This window comes from Anopheles funestus, chromosome 2RL (genome assembly GCF_943734845.2).
Source record: "Anopheles funestus chromosome 2RL, idAnoFuneDA-416_04, whole genome shotgun sequence".
NCBI lineage: Eukaryota > Metazoa > Arthropoda > Insecta > Diptera > Culicidae > Anopheles > Anopheles funestus.
In genome coordinates, this window is record NC_064598.1 from 16,211,673 (window position 1) to 16,228,789 (window position 17,117).

The following is a 17,117-nucleotide window of genomic DNA, read 5'->3' on the forward strand; positions in this document are numbered from 1 at the left end:
AAGATCGATAGCGTGCACTGAGGCGAAGGAGAAAAATTGATTGCAGATATTATCAGGTGTTTGAGATGTGATGAAAGAAATCCACTTCAAATGGAACCGTTTCGCTGCAGGATTTATTGGCCATCGTTTACTGCTGGCCGCCACCGTCACGGCAACACTTTTGCTTCTTTTCTTTAATATTTGCTTTTTTTGCTGATACAGCCTAAACGCTTTTTAGATCACACTCAAACACTGGTTCGGGGTTACCACTGTTTCGAATCGATTGTGCAATTTGATTGCCTAATTTACTGTTCCAACAATCGCAAGTACTCAGCGGCGTGGAATGTGTTTCCAGATTATCGTAACGAATGGTTTCATACAGTGTCAGTCCCTTTTTTCTGGCAAACGTATTACCGACTTCATATTTCTTTTTCTTTTTTTTTAATAAAATATATTCTTTTTCCCCAACGTAGAAAACGGGTGGCTTCGACAGAATGTTTCTTAATTTGCATACAGCAAAGCAGAATTGAATCCCATTTGCTTTTCTGTCTGTGTCAAATGATAACATTGCCCATTTTGTCTGTACAATTGCATACATTTAGGCGGATATCAATGTAACGACACTAGCTGATTAATGTTTTTTAATGCCCTATAAACCGTTACAGCTTTCACAGTGGATCGCTCCATTTATTTAATCACAGCACAGAGACACTTTCATCATAGACAATCGTAACACGAATGGATTAAACCTGTTAAAATTAGAAAAAACCCGTTGATAATCACCATCACCGTGTGTATTTATCGAACAAGTTGAAAGCGGAGGAATAAAGTACATTTTAGCAAGCACGAAAAAAAATCCAACACCCAAAAAACTTACCCGTGTCACTTTTTCTCGTGGCATCGCCGTCAGATCGCAGGGTGAATCTCCGCACTGGAAAGCAAAAGAATACAAACAGTGAATCGGGGGTGAATCGTTCGAATAAAGAATGACTTCAATAGGCAGCCATTCGGTTAAGTGGTGAACGAGATGAAAAGCTAGAAGTGGATGGGACCGCGGTTGGTTATTTTAGCGGCAGAAATCAGCCAAAACCGGACAATCGCGAACGCTACTAGCTGTCAGCCAAGTCCAAGTGAGGAGAAGAAGAAAATAAAAATGACACCGAAAGGAAAAAAAAACACACACACACACACACACACAAAATGAAGCAGAAAAAAGCCGTTCTATCTCTTTTTGGGCAAAATTTATGCGCTGTGGAAAAATTGTTCACCATAAAAAGGAATTTTATTTGCCGTACCGCAACGGCGGTCCCTCCCCCCAAAACGCCACGCGGTCGTTTATTCGGAGATTTTCCGATTTGGATTTCTAACGCCATCCTCATCAGAGGTTTTCCCTTGTGTTTTTTTCTTATCCTTCTTAGTGTAGCAAGCACAGAATGAAATGAAAATCCTCCAAATATCTTCCAACCGATCGACCCACGCGTAGACGGTAAAAAAAACGTAGCAAAAGGGTAGATTATAAGAAGTCACCCGAAAGGGTACAAGGGTGCTATCGTGAGGCTCAACACAAAAAAACAACAAACGCGACGGATGAACGAGTGTAGACAACGACAAAAAAACGGTTCCTTCTACAAGGCGCCAACGGTTCACGTGGGACAGGCAATATATTTAGCTTCCAGCGCCGGTTCTTTTGCAGTTTAGTCTCAGCAAAAGCTGCACTAAGCGTATCATATCCGGGAAGATTGATCATAGCGTGATTATGCATTGAAGCATGGAATATCTTCAGTATTCTCGATTTCAAATCATTGCGCTTGTTCCATAAGCAGTAGAACAGTACAATATTAAACAGTAGAATATTGAACGTTAGTTTGCTAATTCCGCTAGATGACGCTAGTGGATGTTATATGTTTCTTGAGCCAATTTGGCCGAAAAAAGACTTGAATTCCTAGACTGAAATTCCTACTTTCTCCACAGCACTAGTAATTAACTAAATTAGGAGCTAAAAACCACAACTTCCTGTAACTTTTACATTTGTTTGTTAAAGTTGCCAGATATTCTCTTGGCATATGGATTGAATATCTTATAGCACGATACTTCAAAGCTCGATTATTTAAATAACCTTCATTCTGACTCTCGTTACATGCAGTTTGTGTCCAACTTGTTGTTTTAAACTACCTCCACGATTATCAAAGCACAAAGCACTTTGACTACTTTTCTAATGTTTTTTATCTGTTGAATGTGGGCACTAATGGGCAAAAAATCTCTTTCCCCAGTGTAAAAACCAACTTCAACAAGACACCCACGCCAACACCCAGGACAATGGTGGGAGAGTCATCTGAAGTTAAGTAATTCCTCCTACGCACAAAAACCCAAAATGCTATCCCATTGTGTGGGTGTCTGTCTGAACTTGGTCGCCCGATGAAACGATTGTTTCGATCGTGATGAAATAATATCATCGTCCTGAGAGGTTTTTGGGTGAATGTCAGATGATTAGTTTTTGTCCTTCTTCTTGTCTTTCTTAGCTACTCTATGTTCCATCTCTATCATTTTCAAATGTCCTCTGTGACTGTAGGACATACCAAACGCATTCTTGTTGGAATGTTTAATGGTGAAACATATCATCCACCAGCTCAATCGGATAAAATTGGAAATGTTGGGCAGCAAAGAACGAATGATTGGAAGTGTATGTGGGAGTTTTGAAAAGTTTTTTTAATCGATAGAAGTTACAGAACATCCAAACCGGACAAGAACATCACGGATCACATACGAATTACCGTGGGCAGGTTCAAGAAAATCGTTTAATTTGTTTTTTTTTTTGTCATATCACTGCTCATTGTAAATCTATTCGTCATTCGTTCACTTTCTTCATGAGCAATTCCGTCCAACTTCCAAACTCCAATATAATATTCAAGCACGGTAAATCGCTTCAATGCCACAAAAAAAACCTCTGAACGATTATTGAGCGATTAGTACTCCAATGCCTTCTTCACGCCAGCTGCTGACCTGCGCGCGAAAGTAAAACAATCGCATGTTAGCGAACGGGAAAGTTCTTCGCATGAAAGTGTCCATGCTCAGGTACGATTTGAGGAGGAAAAAAAAACAGACGAAACGAAAGTTCGAAAAACTCGCCAATGTGCGACATCCGTTGATTTATCGGTGATAAATTTACCAAACGAAAACAGAAACAACCAAGCACGACGAGTTGACAAATGCGCTCCACCGAACATGCTGTCTCGGGTTCTTGTGGACGCTGTCAAGAGCAGCACGAGTACCGCAGGTAGGTGTTCCATCGGTGATGCTCGTTAGTCTTGACGTCCCTCAAACGACCTTGGCACAAACGGCAGGTTAAGCGCACTTGAAAAGCGCAACGGTTCATATTAAATCAAAACGAATCCGAATGACATAACGCCCCACAGAACCAGAGGATTGGAGTGTTTCGATGAGCAGAGTTTGGAGTGTTGAGGTGTGACGACTTACCTTGATGTCTCGCGGTTGCCGCATCTCTTGCCTTCGTGGTGAAACGCCCGGCTGGTCCGAGTACACCAGATTTCGCACCGAGCCCCGGAACCTTGGCTCGAAGATGACACTGGGCAGCGCTAGCAGGGCTAGCTTGGTGTTGTACCTAGTGGGAAAAAACGCACGGAGAGAAAGCAGATGTCAGGATTAGAAATAATTTCGTAATTATCCTGGGATTAATCACACACCGCCTGCAAATGATGGAAACGAGAAAATGAAAAGTGATAAAACCGAGGGAAAGAATTTTCTTTCTTTACGACTCGCCGCCCCGAAAGCGACAAGGTTTTGCGGCCACGCTACAAAGTGTGTACGAGTTACCCGGATGTAACTCCACGATCCGGAAGATGCATCCTTAACCCTGCCGCCCGTTATCGTCACGGCCTGCAGTTTCTCTTCTGACTTTAGTTTATAATTTATTTTGCTGCTTTTCCTCGAACACCCCCAAACACACTTTAGCAAAACCGGGCTGTGTGGCTGGTTGTTTTTCATCGTTCCCAGGTGACCAATCTTTCGAGATTCGTTTTCCTTTGCTAGAGTGTTTCCAACCGTGTTTCCACCATGTTTGCCCCGTACGCCCAGCTACTTCTTTTTAGCTTTATGTTTTCCGATTTACGCGACAACTTTCATTCGGAAAAAGAAACATTTTCCGAGTGAAGAAAATAGAGCTGCAACAAAGTAAAACGCAACTACATCTTGGACGACACTTGGTTGTACACGTTTTTGGAGTAGATTGGAAAAAAGCTCATCTTTTTTTCGGGAGGTGATTTTTATCACTGTCACTATTCGGATGATGAAACATGGGACAAGGTTGTGTTAAGGTTCACCATTTTCAAAATGCTTACTACCATCAAGCCCTTACCCACATCGCTACCAAGGAAGAGGCAAGAATGTGCCCTAGCTTAAGCTCTACCGAGAACTACTTTGATAAGGTTTGTCTCAATGGTGATGTTGTTCCGTTTTTTGTTTGCCGGTCTTACATTAAGGTTTTCCAGTTTAGAGTAATTCGGGGTAAGCTCTTATTACATCGAAATGAAAAAAAGCAACCAAACCCCTGACGCATGTCGCGAACGGTGAGATACGGCCACTTTTCACCCACTTGAGATAGGAAGTTGTTGGCAGTTTTATGATCCCCAAAAACAGATACAGATACACTGTCCCTTTTTTTCCGGACATTAGCGAAGGGACGAAAGATTACACACGGGCCCCCAGTACAACAGTGTTGCTGCTGCTGAGTCCATCGTTGTTAAGGAGAAAGCTTTTTTTCTTTCTCTTGCTTTGTTTTCCCGGCTAAGCTCATACACATCCGTTCCGCTCAAGTCGGTTTAGGCCGGACCCGGTCGATTAGTGGGTTCTGTTACGCTCGCAATCCGGACCGGATAATGCTCAAGCTCGGTCGGTGGAGTTTCCCCGAGGAAATACCGATGCGAAGAAGTGGAGTGGAGGGGAAGGAGGTTTGAAACAAAAAAAGGCCCAGGCAGGGTGTCGGCGATGTACCATCACGCATCGAGATATGTAAAGTATTTGCCGGAAAGTGGCTACATCGTCGGCAAAACGCCGGCCATCTTCTCGTTATAAAACACTCAGTGCGGCCCCAAAAACCCAGCAAAACCGACCGGAGTTGGGGTGGGGGAAACATGCGAAGCAGAATCTTTATTGTGCCATGAATAATTTACATAAACTTCGCCTTTTCTTCCTCTTCATCGGGGACTTCTTTTTCTTTTAGCCCACTGTTTTGCAGGCCTGGGTGACATAACCAGCCTGCGTTCTTCGGTCCGGTTCCGTCATGAGACAATCGGATGTTCTACTAAGGGAAGTAAGGACCACTGGACAATTGCTACGGATGTGAGGTGGATGAAGGAGACAACATTTGCTGGAGATGGTTTACATGGCACCGTACCATCCCAACTTCCATCCCACGCCACGGAATTACTCACCAACGTTCGTTTACCCGGAATCCATGGTTGACAGTGCAAAACCGAATTTTGAATTACAGTTCAACATGGCGACTGTGCTTTCGCTCGTCCCTGCCAGACTAGCGCCTGTGTGCACGTGTGTGTGTATGAGCGTGTGTGTGCTGTGAATCGAAAATAATTCGAATTCCTTGTACTCGACCGGTGTCCTCCTGAACCCCCTCTCCTACCCTTGTTAGACACCGCAAGGTCACGTCAGGTTGTGTAAAGTTCGATTCAGCAAAAGCTCGGTCTTCGGTTTGCTCGGGTGAGTTTGTCGAGATACTTACGGGGCCAGTTCGGTTGCTGTCGGCTTTATTTTTTCCCAACACCCCTCCCACCCCCCACGTGGCTTGAATGCTGTCAGATATTGTTTTATTGGAATTCCTACACGTTTTCCTGTGGCACAGATGCGAATACCTTGTGCCCCGGAGCTCTCAGCTGGCAGAGCAGGTCAAGTGAACATTTCTGCGAAGTTTTTCATTTCAGTTTTTCTGCGGCCGTCAGACATTCAGTTAGTTCAGTGACTGTCGATGTGTTTTTTTGCTTCTTCTTTCATTTAAAAAATGAACGTTAAAATGTCATCTCGGTTGATATGAAACGCTCAGTCCATCAGTACGAGGTTGACGAGTGAAAGTATCTGAATGTTCATTGTCCAGCACTGGACAGATTGGAATTTCAATTATCAGCGACATGAAATCCTTCTGAGCGCGTCGAAGCACAAGACATGATTATATCTTATTCACTGTCAGCGAGGATTTTCTGCGTGGGCTACAAATAAATCGTTCGAAATCTATGCAATGTTTTTGGCTGATGAATGAGCCATCGTTAAGGATAATTAATTCGCGAAAAGCTATCCATTTAAAGAATACAACTTTGACCGGATAAACGTGTCGCATCTGAACTTTTGTTTAGTAATCAAAATCTGACTGTATAAATCGACATATTACACATTTCGTTCGCTTCTTTAATGCTCAATTCACCCATTTCCTTTCGGCCAAAAAACAAAACCAAAAAATGAGGACATCAAAAACCTTATCGCCGCAGCCTAAATTTGTCTGTCGGTGACAAGTTCCGGCTAGACCGAGCAAATCGTATAATTAGCGATTGGAAAATCATTCATCTCATTTTCCGCACGCTCAGCGAATCATAATTTTTCAGCTATCTCACGTCTTTTAATGGCTTTGCGAAAGGCTTTTCGGGCAATTTAATGGCGGTTTGTAGCTTATCGATCCAATTTCATCCACAATAATCACAAACTCCGCTATCGATTGTAACCCTAATCGTTTTGGGGAGGGAGTTAATTTTGTTGGTATTTTTATAAAAAAAAGGATTCTTATCACACGAATTATCATTAAAACTCATCTCGTCCCAAGCTATATATTTTGTCTCACTTTTTGCAGGCAAATAACAAGTTAATCGCTTTGTAAAGTAGTTTAAAGTGGTTCCAATTTAAATGGAAAAAAGCAAATCATCTTTCAGACCATTTCAATCGTACTAAAACTATTAATAATTACCAAAGAATCGGAAAAACTCTCCGATTGCTTTTAATGCGCTCTTAATCGTTCCATTCATTCTCACGTGCACGCCACCCGACATTTAACCGTGGACAAAAATAATATTCCCTCACAACGTTCTGGACATAAAAAAGAAGCACAAAATGGAGGACAAAAAAAAACGGAAAACTCTCCCCGAGTGCTGGTATTAAGGTAGCGCCCCCGCAAGGCAATGTTTCCATGGCTTTAACTCCCCGGCTCAGCTTGAAATAGCCGTCCGATACCTGGCCGGGGGGGCTAGCAACGATTACATCTATCATCGGTTTACCCTCGATCGAACGTGCGACGCGCAATGTCAACCGTCCGAACGTCCCACGTTACGTTACGGTGTTGAGTAAGTGTAAAGGTAAGGTTCGTTATCCATCCCTTCCCCATCCCATCCAGCCAGTAGAGGCATCGTTACATCATATACACGCGACGAAAGGAAAACCGGTCCATCGGTGATCCGCAAATACGCAACAACACACTACGACTTAAGGGTACATTTTTTCCCCCCACCATTCATCGTACGCAGTGAAGCGGGACGCGACGCGAATTTTTCCTGCACGTGTGGAAATTATGTGCTGCTCACACTGTTTCGCCGTATGTCGCCCGACTCGTGCAAAGTTTTGCATTCTGTCGCGAGAAAAGTAAACGAAACGGAGCTCCTGGTCACCATCCTTCAGCCATTATTCAACCGAAAGTATCCCTTAACGCATGGGTCACAACAAAAGCCCGTAGGTGATAAGACGAATCAAGTGAAAAGCTGAGAAAACTTCAACCTCGTCAACTTGCTTGTGACAGACGCATCCTTCTCGGCAGGGTAACAACAGCCTGTCACCTTTGGCTAGCTGAACCAAACAACTGGAAAGCCATGACTGGAGCTGTGTGTGTGTGGGTGGGTGCGGGTTTTAGTTATAAATCTTTTCCTTCTCGATCTCATTTTTCATCAGTCGCCATTTTTTGTGTGTTTTTTTACACTTTACTTGAAGTTCGCATCGTGGAGTTTTCGATCGCGAAAACACGCTGTTTGCTGTGCGGTTTTGTTGTTTCACTCCACACGCCAGGTGATTCGGGTTTTACCCTTTTCCTTCATGATTCGGCATTTTTTCGTCTGACAGTTTTGTTTTTCTCCTTCTTTCTTTTGCTCAAACGCAAAATGGTTGCTTGCGTTCGTTTGCGTCCCTTCGGCGACCCAACAAACCACGCACCACGCGTAACGAGCGTGCAACCCGCTGGGCAAAAAAGTTTGTATTAGATTTACTTTTCTCACCGAAAAGGAAACAGGTATTTTCCGTTTCGAGCTGTTATGCGAAGCTGTTTAAAACAGTGCCCCTATCCTGATCCGTGCGATGAAAGTGGGCAAAAGCAAAATTCACCAGCAAAGCAGCTCGTGGACCGAAAGGAACCAACGTAAGGAACAGCTTTTCCGCTTTGCCACCTGCTTTTACACGTCATTTGTGGCCAGGCTGAAGTTAGCTGCAAGTTAGCAAAGTTGAAGGCTTCAAACAGGGTCATGTGAAAGAAGGAAAAAAAAACACCCCAGACACACACACACACGGTTAGTTTCTCTCGTGAATGTCAAGTAAATGAAAGACACTTTAGTCGGTCGGATCTACAAACCGGGTGTGCGAATGTCTGAGCCCTTACGCAGCCTGCACACACTCACACAGGGTGATTCAATTTCGCTCTTACCTGATCCTGAGCTGGCAAGAGTTTAACTTTTCAGGCACGTGCCAAAGCACGTCGTAAAATTGTTGAATTATGAAAAGTACATAGCGAACGAACCGGACCTGTTTGTCTTCGTGACTAGACTCGCAAAGAAGACGAATGGATTCAATTATTTTTGACAAGGATTTTGCACTCTGCCAAAAAACAAGTTGTGCTAAAGCGCATTGCTACATTGTTTGTTTTTACTGCTTGCTTTCTTTTTACATTAAAACACGCTTTTTCCCTTTGGCGGTTTTTTGTATCCCAGAGTGCGACAAAAATGGTGTATAAATAAAAAAAGAGTTAACTCCAGTTTTCTTAACCCCTTTTTTGTCGAATTGCTACTTTAACCTCGATTGGTAAGAAATATTCATTGCCAAAAAAGTTCGTGTCACGTTGCGCCATGGATGAAAAATTCCACAAGCACGACAAGCGTGTCCCGACGTTTGGCCACTCAAACTCAAACACACATAAATGATAGCTTTCCACTCTGGGCCACACTTTTTTTCCGAAGGCAACATTTCGTTAATAGTTAATACTTGTTGTGTAGTGGAGAACGACACACTCCAAAAAGCGTCGGGGTGTCGGGAACGAATCTGTTGTCCTGCACGTTTCACCAAATGGCGTCTAGGTCGAGGTCGAGGCTGGAACATTTCGAATCGTGTTTCACACCGTGGAGTCTCAGGCGGAGCACTTCATTGAATATTCCACCGGTTGGAAGGTCATTACACTTCGTCCTTAGCCTGTCACGGCCGCAGCCCGTTTCCCTTCCCAACCCAGCCAACCGAGGGTGCGAATGTGAGGCCGATAATCAGCTTACCCGTTAGCTAATGGTTAGAAAGGTTGCCATTGCTTAAAGACGCAGCCACAAACAGCCGCAACAGCTCCGTTCGTTTCGGTGCTTCCGTTGCTTCAATCCATGGCCGAACATCGCAACCAAAAACCCGACGAAGGCTTATCGCCCACGCCCGGAGCTGCTATTAGTTCGGGGTGGAAAAAAAAGTACGATACGATTACTTTCACATCGTGCGTGGGACGGTTCGTACGTGAGAACGGGAAGAAACATATTGGTGGGAAGGAAAAAGACGATCAAACGATTGGTATTGCGTTATGTTCCGACTCTCGCACACGAAACACTAATTAAGCAGCATTCTTCACGCACTTTCGCTCGCTGGATTTTCGAAGTATTCGGTTAGTACTAGTACTACCGATTCCCTTTGCCCGTTATGGTGGTTTGGATTTAATTGAGTAAGTACGAAACTTATCGATGTGTAGCCTACACAGTCATCATTTACCATTTGCCGCTCTCATCAGTCAGACCGGCTGGACGAAAGGCTTCGACAGTCGATTTGTTCAGCTTCATTGATTACATCGTTCGCGTCGAAACGTGATTTGTAGGTGTTAAGCGCGAGTTAACGCTCGTCGCCACAACCCTTCCACCGGATGTACCCTTTCCTATGATATCTACCTGAAGAATAGGCTACAGATACATAAACATCCGTTCAGGTGCAAGACATGAACATCATCCAGACATCAACAGCCTAAAATGTCCTTCACATCCAGCCAGCATACTGTTGTAAAACAATTCACCAACTATCGCCATGCACCTTTACCTGGTCATCTGTATCCTGGCTATTCAGATACATGCATCCCTAGACCCGTATTGGAATTCCCTGATAAACCGTCTAACATCAGGTACTCCAAGCCACCATCAAGCAAGCAGCGAAACAACGAATCATTAACCCTTCCATCCTGCTTCCTCATATTGTGAAATAGAAATAGTTTATTATATTTAAGGACGAAATTTAGAAATACATTCACTCTCAGTTCAGCTCTTAAACAACAACGTTACTCTGTCCGAGGAATCCGAATCCAACCCCAACCCCCGTGTTTGTTAACTGGCGCCCGAATAGGGACCCGGATACTGCATTTCGTGGACATCTCTCCCGAAGGAAGCCTAGGACCCGTAGTAGGACAACACCAAAAAGGATCATCCGAAGCATCAAGCAGCCTCGCAGGACGGAGCATGAGCATCATCGTATTATTTTCGATGTTACTGTGAGTCATTATAATTTTAAGAAGTGATAATAGGGAATTACTGTCCATCTAGATCAAGGAAAGTGACGAAAGTGAAAATTCAATCAAGAAAACGTGTTAATTGAACGTTTTGAGTGTTTATGGTGGATTATAATTTTGATAGAAAACAGAAAAGACAAGAAGTGTACACAAGAAACAGAATGGTTACCGAAAGTACAAGTGCCACGATGACATACGAAGAGTATATCCAAGTGGGTAAAGTCCCAGATTACGTTAGGGAGTTACCTACATTTGAAGGGAAAGCTGGTGACTTAATGAAATGGATAATGGAAGTAGAGCATGTACTACAAATGTACGCTAGACTCCCAAGGGATTCTACAGCTTACCATGTAATAGAGGGAACCATACGAAGAAAGATTAAAGGTGAAGCATCAGATGTTTTAAATACTAATTGTGTTACCGGAGGTTGGTCACAAATAAAATCAATCCTACTTCTTTATTATAAGGATAAACGGGAATTGAAAACGCTTGATCATGAACTAAGTGGGATCAGCAAAAAACCAAGTGAAAGTTTGAGCAGTTACTTTAGTAGAGTGAACGATCTACAGAACTCGATTATCACTCAAGTGCAAACTGACCCGAAATATGCCGTAAATGGGGAAGCTCATACATCCTACTTCAGAGAAAAGGCTTTGGATTGTTTCATAAGAGGTCTGGATAATCCTCTTTGTTTTTTGCTTAAAAATAACAATCCCCCTAATTTGAATGCAGCATATAATTATTGCCTAGAATATTGTAACATGAATATGAGATCAACGCCATTTAAATCTGAACCTCGAACTTATTATGTTCCTAAACCACGAGATCTTTACGTAACACCTCCTAGAGGGACTAGTTATCATACCGCACACCATCAAGGACCACTTCCGCCCAGAAACTTTTCGTACCAATGGCCAAATCCCCCACAAAGAAATAATTACCGATCAGGTCAACATAGCCAAACAAGAAATTATTTTTCTGGAAGAAATCCAGCTGAGCAAGCTAAGATTAATCATCCAGTGCCTATGGAAGTTGATCATAAGAGAGCTAGACCTTCCTCGGCACAGTATAGGCAAACATATTCGGTAGATGCTCCACCGGATTATGTGGCAGGAGCACCGCCGTTAAACGAAACAGAAACTGGAAGGAACTTTAGCTCATATAACGAACCATCCAATCCAATATACGAAGGAGAAACTCATTTTAGATTGGGCCGCAAAATAGTGAAACCATTTCACCCATATATCTTTTTGCGGACAACACAGGGAGAATATCCATTTTTGATAGATAGTGGGTCAAACATTAACCTAATATCGCCGAAACTTGCTTATGCTTACAAGAATTCTAAGCCATATGAATATTCCACTCTTAGCATAAAAAGTGCTACAGGCAAATTCAACGCTACTTCGGCCATAGACATTGCATTTTTTTACCCTAAATCTAACATAAAGTTTCAATTCATTGTGCATGAATTTCATTCATTCTTCTTTGGTATCGTAGGTACATCTATTTTAAAAACACTTGAAGCTCAATTATGCTTCAAGAATAATGTTCTTACAATAATCTCAGACAATGGAATGCCGTTTACAATACCTTTACATGTATATCAGGCTGTTAAAGAAAATCATCTTATTGATTTTCGGGTAGATCATCTAGACCCGTCACAAAAGGGTATGTTAACGGAAGTATTGAACAAAAATAATAATGTTTTTCATAAACCAAACCTTGCCCTGACATGCACCACCAACGTAGAGTGTATAATAAATACCTCAGACGATATACCTGTGCATCAGAAAGTGTACCCTTACCCTGCAGCATATACAGCCGAGGTAAATGAACAAATCAAAACCCTCCTAGAGACAGGTATAATTAGACCATCAAGATCGGCTTGGACTTCTCCAGTCTGGATAGTACCAAAAAAAAACGATGCATCAGGTCAAAAAAAGTTTAGGATGGTAATCGATTATAGGAAATTGAACGAGAAAACAATTAGCGACAGGTACCCAATGCCCGAAATAACGTACGTATTAGATCAATTGAAGGGACAACAATATTTTTCATCTCTAGATCTTGCTTCTGGTTTTCATCAAATCAAAATGAAACCCGAAGATATTGAAAAAACTGCATTCTCTATAAATCACGGAAAATATGAATTCCTGAGAATGCCATTTGGATTAAAAAACGCTCCAGCTATTTTCCAACGAGCTATAGATGATGTCCTAAGAGATCATATAGGGAAAATATGTTACATATATATGGACGATGTAATTGTTTTTGGAAAAACAATGGAAGAACATCTTAAAAATCTTAACACAGTGCTCAGAACGTTAGACACGGCTAATCTGAAAGTGCAAATAGACAAATCTGAATTTCTGCATAGAGAAATAGAATTCCTGGGTCATGTAGTTTCATGCGATGGAATAAAACCTAACATGAAAAAAATAGAAGCCATAAAAATGTTTCCTGCCCCAAGAACCATAAAGGAATTGCGATCATTTTTAGGATTAATGGGTTACTACAGGAGATTTATTAAAGATTTTGCAAAAATAGCAAAGCCATTAACGACTGCATTACGAGGTGAAACAAATCCGGCCTCCAATAGAAAAATAATATTATCATCAGAACAAGTCAAATGCTTTGACAAAATGAAGAATCTTCTATCGTCTTCAGATATTTTAATATATCCCGATTACAGTCAACCGTTTATATTGACAACGGACGCGTCCGACTTTGCCATTGGAGCGGTACTCTCACAAGGAGAGCTGGGTAAAGATAAACCGATCCACTTTGGTTCCCGGTCATTATCAAAAACCGAGGAGTCATATTCTGTACCGGAAAAAGAAATGTTAGCGATAATTTGGGCATTAAAAACCTTCCGAAATTATCTGTATGGTGCCAAGTTTAAAATCTTAACTGATCACCAACCACTCACATTTACGCTTTCTCAAAAAAACACTAACGCTAAACTAAAGAGATGGAAATCATATTTAGAAGAACACGATTATGAAATTATTTATAAACCCGGAAAAACTAACGTAGTAGCAGATGCTCTGAGTCGAGTGGTATATTCCATGACTGCGACACGACATTCTGCAAACGAAAGCGATAATTTCTTTATTCCATCAACCGAAGCTCCTTTGAATGCTTTCAGGCATCAAATCATTTTAAAAGAAGGAGACGACACTGTTTGTTCTTCGCAACCTTTCGAAAACTTCGAACGAAAACAAGTAACGATCTCGGATACTAGTGATAGAAACTTGCTACATGTTTTAAAGACACATTTTAATTCTGCAAAACTAAATGGCTTATTCACAAGTGAATCACTAATGGGAAAAATACAGGAAGTATACAGGCAAAACTATGGAAGACAAAACATGCTGAAAATTCGTTTTACCCAAACGTTACTACAAGATGTAGAAAATGAAAACGACCAGCAGGATATAATAATTAGAGAACATGATAGAGCACATAGAGGATGCGAAGAAAACAAAGCACAAATTATTAAACAGTATTATTTCCCAAAAATGTCTGCCAAAATTAAATATTTCATACGGTCTTGTCGTACTTGTAATGAATGCAAGTATGATAGAAGCCCAATAGTACCGCCAATGCAAAAAACTCCTTTGCCAAACACACCATTTCAAATATTACACATCGACATACTTTTCTTGGAAAAACATTACTTTTTAACTTGTGTAGATAAATTTTCGAAATATGCACAAGTAGTAAAAATTGACTCCAGAGCCGTTGTTGATGTATTACCAGCGTTGAGAGAAGTAATACTAAAACATAAACCTCCCGAAAGCATTGTCTTAGATGGAGAAAAATCTTTTAATTCACGGGAAATTACAGAATTCTTTAAAATCTGTAAAATCAACCCTTACCTAACAGCTACTGGAAGAAGCGAAATGAATGGTGTAGTAGAAAGATTCCATTCAACTTTGCTTGAAATATATCGTATCACAAAATCTGAACATCCTTACAAATCCGTTTTAGATTTAGTTACGATGGCAGTTCACAAATACAATAATTCTATACATTCTTGTACTACATTCACTCCTATCGAAATTATAACACCCACCGACAACACACCTTCAATCTTAAAAAAAGTTCAAACCAATTTGAAGATAAAGCAAGATAAAGATACTAAGTACCATAACAAGAATCGAAAAACAGAAAACATAGCTAACACATCTCAAGCGTACATGAAAACAAAAAGAAGGCTCAAACAAGCAAAACCGTTTAAAAAGATAGAAATAGAGAAGGTTAATAGAACCACCGTTTTAACAAAAGAAGGAAAGAGGATCCATATGAGCGATATAAAACTTAAACCTTTATAAATATATTCTCACAGGTGCCTACGATACACTGAAACAAATCAAAGAAGCACTTAGACTTTCGCGAGATTCCTCAATAGATTTCTATTCTCTCAACATTCTCCTAAACCTCAAATACTTATCAGAAAAATTAAGTCTAGTTACAGACAGCATTGCTCTAGCAAAATTAGGTATAACGAATCCTCGCATATTGAATAGAAATGAAATAGACTTATTAATTAATGACATAAAAGAACAAAATATTCCGATTCAAACAATCTCTGAAGCCTTATCATATACGAGTACAAAAATAGCTACTAACAAGGATGAAATGTTATTCATAATAAGTTGTCCAAAACTAACAAACGATGTATACAAAAAAATTGAATTGTATGGTGTAACGAATAAGAATAAGAAAATCGATGTTCCCAAAAAGTTTTACCTTTCCCTACAATCCCAATTCTTCATTGTACCAAACGTCGACAAGAATATCTACGATTCAAAAGAGTTGCAAGAAGACAACGGTAAATGCGTCCCAGCTCTTTTACGAGGACAACCAGCAGTATGTGACTTCATAGCGAACCCAGCAATGATCGAAATCATTCATCTAGACATGGCTCACATTTTGATCAACTCAGCAGTGGAGTTCACAATTAAAACCACATGCGGTCTAAAAAGGAGAAACCTGACAGGCTCGTTTCTCCTATCATACGAATCATGCAACATATTCCTGAATGAGGAAGAGATTTCGAGCAACAAAACTGAACTACATGGATCACCGTTGAATCTTCCTATCTACGGTATAAACGTCACGTCGCAAAACAACGTTCTTAACCTCAGTCTTGAACATCTACACTCAATACATACAGAACTCAGAAACGAGATGCACCAAATTCGATTAGAATCCAAGAGCTTCACTTGGACCGGATGGTCTATTACCAGCTTAGTAAGTACACCAATAATGCTGATGATCGTTATCTGTATATACTTCACTACAAAGATGCGGAAAAGAACAATCATAAACATCCATGAAAAACCAACACCTAGAACTGCATCATCGAAATCCCAAGATAGTGAACCCAACGTTGAAAACTTTCACCCGCCAACTATTATGGAAGTTTTTCGGACGGAGCCTCAAATTTAAGGAGGGGCAAGTTAACGCTCGTCGCCACAACCCTTCCACCGGATGTACCCTTTCCTATGATATCTACCTGAAGAATAGGCTACAGATACATAAACATCCGTTCAGGTGCAAGACATGAACATCATCCAGACATCAACAGCCTAAAATGTCCTTCACATCCAGCCAGCATACTGTTGTAAAACAATTCACCAACTATCGCCATGCACCTTTACCTGGTCATCTGTATCCTGGCTATTCAGATACATGCATCCCTAGACCCGTATTGGAATTCCCTGATAAACCGTCTAACATCAGGTACTCCAAGCCACCATCAAGCAAGCAGCGAAACAACGAATCATTAACCCTTCCATCCTGCTTCCTCATATTGTGAAATAGAAATAGTTTATTATATTTAAGGACGAAATTTAGAAATACATTCACTCTCAGTTCAGCTCTTAAACAACAACGTTACTCTGTCCGAGGAATCCGAATCCAACCCCAACCCCCGTGTTTGTTAACTCGCGCAATCTTTCGTTACAAAAAGAAACAGGAACTAGGTTGCCTAATCACGTGGGGGATTTTTTAGATCGATTTGAAAGTTTTAATATATTTCATTTAATATTTAAATTAAAATAAATTTAAATTGTTAATTCGATTAAACAAAACTTTCCTTCACGAAAACATTAAATCATAATAAAGCAAACAACAAGTTTCATTTCGGCAAAGGTTTCACATTCCAAGCAACACATTAACCGATTCGATGCTAACAGAAAAAAAAGAAACAGAAACATTATTTACAACGAAGCATACAATTTTATGCAACCATAAACGTGCTGGAGAAAGAAAAATGCACATCAAATCGATAGAAATACAACACCCGCGCACCAAAAAAAAATGGGAACATTACCTCGTTTGA

The 17,117-nt window shown here is 41.0% G+C and overlaps 2 protein-coding genes across 2 annotated transcripts in view; one reads left to right on the plus strand and one right to left on the minus strand.

The window, feature by feature from the left end:
- The window catches only part of LOC125765198 (neurexin-1), a 96,277-nt gene that overhangs the window by 66,946 nt on the left and 12,214 nt on the right, over positions 1-17,117 (minus strand). The window contains exons 4-5 of the mRNA XM_049430115.1: positions 3,454-3,598; positions 857-910 (exon numbers count right to left, since the gene is read on the minus strand). Of these exons, the coding sequence (XP_049286072.1) occupies positions 857-910; positions 3,454-3,598 (199 nt within the window). The remainder of the gene's footprint in view (positions 1-856; positions 911-3,453; positions 3,599-17,117) is intronic.
- Positions 15,132-16,727, plus strand: LOC125765133 (uncharacterized). Its single transcript, XM_049430026.1, has 2 exons — positions 15,132-15,878; positions 15,948-16,727. The coding sequence occupies exons 1-2, from the start codon at positions 15,410-15,412 to the stop codon at positions 16,220-16,222; spliced, it is 744 nt and encodes a 247-aa protein (XP_049285983.1). The 5' UTR covers positions 15,132-15,409; the 3' UTR covers positions 16,223-16,727.

Coding starts and splice junctions, on each gene's coding strand:
- LOC125765133 (XM_049430026.1), top strand. CDS start 15,410: ATGTTATTCATAATAAGTTGTCCAAAACTAACAAACGATGTATACAAA. Junction 15,879..15,947: donor GTTGAATCTTCCTATCTACG/GTATAAACGTCA, acceptor CAATACATACAG/AACTCAGAAACGAGATGCAC.